Source organism: Montipora capricornis, chromosome 9 (assembly GCF_036669925.1).
Source record: "Montipora capricornis isolate CH-2021 chromosome 9, ASM3666992v2, whole genome shotgun sequence".
Taxonomy (NCBI): domain Eukaryota; kingdom Metazoa; phylum Cnidaria; class Anthozoa; order Scleractinia; family Acroporidae; genus Montipora; species Montipora capricornis.
The window spans coordinates 26,308,873-26,313,828 of NC_090891.1; the positions used below are offsets into that span (position 1 = coordinate 26,308,873).

At 38.1% G+C, this 4,956-nt stretch overlaps 1 protein-coding gene across 1 annotated transcript in view; it reads left to right on the forward strand.

Moving 5' to 3' along the window:
• Nucleotides 1-3,929: 3,929 nt before the first annotated feature.
• The window catches only part of LOC138015724 (uncharacterized), a 9,138-nt gene continuing 8,111 nt past the window's right edge, over nucleotides 3,930-4,956 (forward strand). The window contains exons 1-2 of the mRNA XM_068862838.1: nucleotides 3,930-4,067; nucleotides 4,182-4,257. Coding sequence (XP_068718939.1) covers nucleotides 4,018-4,067; nucleotides 4,182-4,257 — 126 coding nt within the window. The 5' untranslated portion in view covers nucleotides 3,930-4,017. The remainder of the gene's footprint in view (nucleotides 4,068-4,181; nucleotides 4,258-4,956) is intronic.

The following is a 4,956-nucleotide window of genomic DNA, read 5'->3' on the forward strand; positions in this document are numbered from 1 at the left end:
TAATTCCTCGACAGTTACTACACATTTTTAACACGAAACGACATGAAATAGTTGCTTAGTAATATGAATAACGCGAACTCGTATTTTAAAATGAAGTCCTCGTTGCCGTCGCCGTCCTAGTTTCGAAAGCTCCCTAGAGGTTTTGACGACAACGCGAGCTGACAAATATGAGTCTTTCATTCTCTGTTTTTACTCTGAAACAGCTCTTACCGTTTAATTTTTATGATGCTTCACCTACATCGTTGGACGTGAACGACATGAAATCATCGCGAAAGACTCACGATATTGCAGAGTTATATTTTGAGGTGAAGTTTTCGTCGACGTCGCCGCCGCTAGTCGTAAATCTTAACGGTCCCTTATCTCAAGTTTAGCATTTACATTTAAATGATATGAAGTTCCTGGAACGAAACGTTTTATTCCCAAAAGGGTTTGAAGTGAGTTAGTCGATTTGGTCTATTCAATGCTTCGAATCAGCCTCTAAATGGACTTGACAGTTGAATAAAGTTCATTTATTACTCTGTCTTGATGTAAACATAGTTAATAGACGGGAATGGTTTTGAAACCCGACAACTTTCTTTGTTGTAGGTTTTTGTTCTCTTTTTTGGCCTTGACCGTGCACAAAACACAATAGTTGTTTACTCCGTACTGAGGAACTAACCAATAGAAACGTGTTGGTTACATAATTTATTCATAGTGTATGAGCGCAAAACAAAAGATTGTGCACGGTCGTGGACCTTGGCCTCTTTGTTTTCTCCTCTGATGTTTGCCGAGCTTCCAAACCAGTCTCCTCTATTAACTATGATGTAAAAGAAGTCGAACTTTACTTTCAACCTTGTTAAAATAATGCTAATGACAAACCCTTATTCAAATTTTTTTTAAGTTAGAGTATGGCCCGGCTGTGTGAGCCGAAAGCCAAAATAAATAAAAAAATCGTAGAATTAACAAGTCGAATGTGGTTCAGCGTTATCTGTACTCTTATCCACAACGATTCGTCATCACAGTGTTCAAAATGTTGTGGACTAACGAGACGCGCTAAGTCGAGTGAGTCCACAACAAAAGAAAGCAAAGAGCAAGCGTTGTCTTTAGCTTTCTCGCAATTTGATTGTTTTATTATAATTGCGTGTCACCTTGACGCGAGCATAACGCCAGTAGCCTTGTCCAGAGGCAAATTAGGCAATAGACCAATTCGGCTAACTCAATGTTGTACCCAATTCAAATCTTTTGGAATAAAGCGTTTTGTTCCAAGTATTTCCATACCATTTAAATGTGAATCCTTCATTGTCATGCAAATTCAACACACAAAGAATCTTAACCCCGAGAGAGATTTGAAATGGGTACAACATTGAGTTAGCCGAATTGGTCTATCAGATTGCGAAATCACAAGTAATTGTGGTAGAAATTAAATATTCTGATGATTTTGCACGTTTAGATTTCATACACAAGCACATTGTTGTGCTTCTGTGGTGCCTCGCCCTAAAGCAACGAAAAGTAGACTTATAAAGCGAAGAGCGCTGCGGCATTCTCAAATGGCCCACTTTATCCCAACACAACGTACTTATCAGGGGCCGGTTCCTGAAAGGTGTTAGTAATAACTCCATTCCAGGGATAAATGTGCCTTATTCCAGGAATATCTTTATTTCCGGAATAAATTCTGTTCTGTTAGAATAGCAGATTCATCCCTGGAATAACTATTATATTTGGTATAATTTATTCCTCCTTTCAGGAACCGGCCCCAGTTTGGTAGAGTGTTATGCGATTTTTTTAAACTTACTACAGTCAAGTTCGCAGTTATAAACTTAACGTTGAACCAGCAATCGTTTACTGTTTGAAACACTGTTTTTTTTAATTAGGATACTTACGTTATGGAATGGTGTACAAAGAGACATAGTTGAAGCGCACTGCATAATAGATTTAAGCTTTTTAGCTTATAATAACTGATTGTAGTAGAATTCTACAGGTATACTTATGCAAATGCTGTAATCTGATTGGCTGAGCCGTTGAACACTATCACTGAGCCATTAGTGTGCAGTGCTGGAGGTCGTCTTGGAAACAAACGACGTTTTTTTCGTTTTTCCAAAGTTTTGGAGTAAAATTTGGATGCAAATGGGTAATTAAATTTCTGAGTAGTCTAAACGAAGGACATTTACGGTTTCTCGACTTTCATAAAAGTTGAAAGTATTGAAAAAGCTGATGCGCTCGCGAGCACAACTTAGATTGTAAATGGCAATTCAATCGGAGCGATCTTTTTCAGGCGCAAAGTTTAATAATACGTCAAGAAATAACTGGAAACCGTTATTTGAAGTAAATTTTAGTACGAATTCCACTAAAACAATTGGATTATTCGCTCTCGATTTCTATGAGGTGATAGTTGACTATCACCTCATAGAAATCCCGAGCTCATAATCTAATTGTTAATTAGTATACACCACATAAGTGAATAGTGCTAACTATTATTCAAGTACTATTCACCTCCAGGTAGGTGAATAGCTGTTAAATATTTGAATATTAAATTATAGGTTTCTAATTTTCTTTTTTCAGTTATGTCTATTTTTATATATAAGGGAGTTAAAAATAAAAGGGCTGACCTCTCGACTTCCTTTTCAAGACTTGGCGTGTTATTGTATTTTGAAGAGGGGGCGTATATTAACTTGTATTTTTGTTTATTTTTCTCAAACCTTTATATGTCTTACATTGCTTAACTTCTTAGATCACCGATAATCGATTTTCCTCATAGCTAGTTAATTACTTGGGCCTGATAAAGTTCCTTAGCGCGTTTAAGAAACTGTCAGTAAAAACCTAACAGTGCCTAAGAGAGTGGGTAAAAATAAGAAATGGTTTTTCGACAAATTAAAGTAAATCAGATTTTAAAAAGAGCTATAGAAAGCTCGGGCTATTTTGTCTTTTGCTTTCATTTTCCCTACTTTTTCCTCTTAGGGGCACTCTAAGCTACAGTAATACAAGGAAAACTGGTTTCTTTTGAACAAAAGAGAGCTTAAAAAAATTCCCAATGGAGCTCGAAAATAAAAGACCCGTTAATACAATGGCAACGGAGCAAAGTTTGTTTGTCAAAGTAACTGGAAGTTTTAATCGGCTTTCACAAGCGATTTAGAAATCAACCAAAGGATTTGTAGCCTTAGACGACCTTGAACCAGCTTCCAAATTGGTCCAACATTAAAGCAGAAGAGCATATTATTAAGCTTTTGCTGCAGTTTTTCCTGTTTGTATTGCAACGACTCGTAGATCGTAAGTTGAATGATAATGGCTTTCTCCCACAACCTAATTAATCTTTGAGTCTAACTGTGCCCGCACGCTAATTTTAACTGAAGCATTTGGCGCCTAAAACAGAGATGAAAGAAAATTTGAGTATGGAATGAATCGGAGCCCTTACTTAACTAAACATGTTCGCTCGAAGCTCAAAAACATAGAATTAGTTAGTCAATGAATTTGTTCCGTTATTCCTGTTCGTCATTACAACACTCAACAAAACCAATATACACAGCTCACGTAGGTTGCTGCATGACATAAAACATTTTGCCATCAATCAACCTCTTTGCGAAATTACGTTTTCACTCTTAAAGATGAGCACCTCAGTTGTTTCGTAAGATGACGGTCTTTCCAATGAGTCTGAAAAGAACACACAGAATACAAATAGAGCCCACGTCACAAAGAAACGTCGTCAATCGCTATCAGAAGTTAACAAATTGATGTCAGTTTTTCATGCGTCTTTCCTGTTAGTGATCATGAATTTCGTCATAACATTGTCAAATTAGCTGTGGATCCACGAGGTGATAGCCGAGAAACCTCAATTTTATTCAATCTGACGCGACCAATATCGCATAAATTATACATTTATGTATCTGTAAGTGTCTGTCCCCTTATTGAAAATAAAAATTAGCCAACGAGCGCGTGAGAATTTTGCAGTCATTGTAAAACTTGAGGAGCCGCCCACTGTCAACTGGATAGGTTCAAAAGCCTGTGTTGTTGCCTTTTTGTCAGTCGAAGCTCATTTGCAACAACATGAAGTTGTCCGCGGTTATCGGCCTTTGCCTTCTGACTTTCATCCACAAGTAAGCTTAATTTTTAAAATCAGTTTTCGATGGCGATGGCTCTTCGTGACCTCTGTTAACCCCGGGAAACTGATACTTGTTCCTAATGTATTTTTGCTGTTGTTTTACTAACAGAGCTGCCAGTTCGGGATCTCTTGGAACAGCCATCAAGATATGTGACTCAAATGTACCGAACTGTCAGTCGTACCAGGTATGTGATTTTTTTCAATTGAAAGGGATACTGAGCGAGAATAAAAGTTAAGAGTGACCTATTGACCCTAAAGGTGTACGATATGCAGGGGCACCCAACGAATCTGTTCCTCACATTATCTGTTCCCCAGAGGAATCTTGCTGGCTGGCAAAAATACAGGTGTTTCGATGAGCTGGCTGGGAAATTTTGTTATTGATGGAGGTTTTGCCTGGGAATTACTGACTTTTTCTAGCATTTCAACCCGAGCTGGCTGTAGAAACTCTGAAGACTGAGGACGACTAAAAAAAAAAAAAAAAAAAAAAAGAACCCGTTCCCTCTCCCAGAGAGTAGTCACAAACATACGACGGCTGGTCAGAGTGATTGCGCTTGCGGAAAAAAACCTGTTTTGTCCCGGTTTTGTCGCTTTTGTTCGGTCGTTTTGGATCGAGGAATTTGAAAGCGCGCGGAATTCCTGGCTGGGAAATAAATTTGATCAGCTGGCTGGGAAACCAACCAATTTTATCTAGCTGGCTGGGAAATTTCTTGTGTGTCTTGCTGGGAAAAAGGAACAGATAATGTTTTCCCAGCAACACTGAAAAACACCTGAAAATGCCTTAATAACATTTATTTTCATTAACTGGGGTATGATAATACATTTTACAACAAATTGGCCGTTGGGTGCCCCTGGATATGTGTCTCGATAACTACATGGTTTTCACG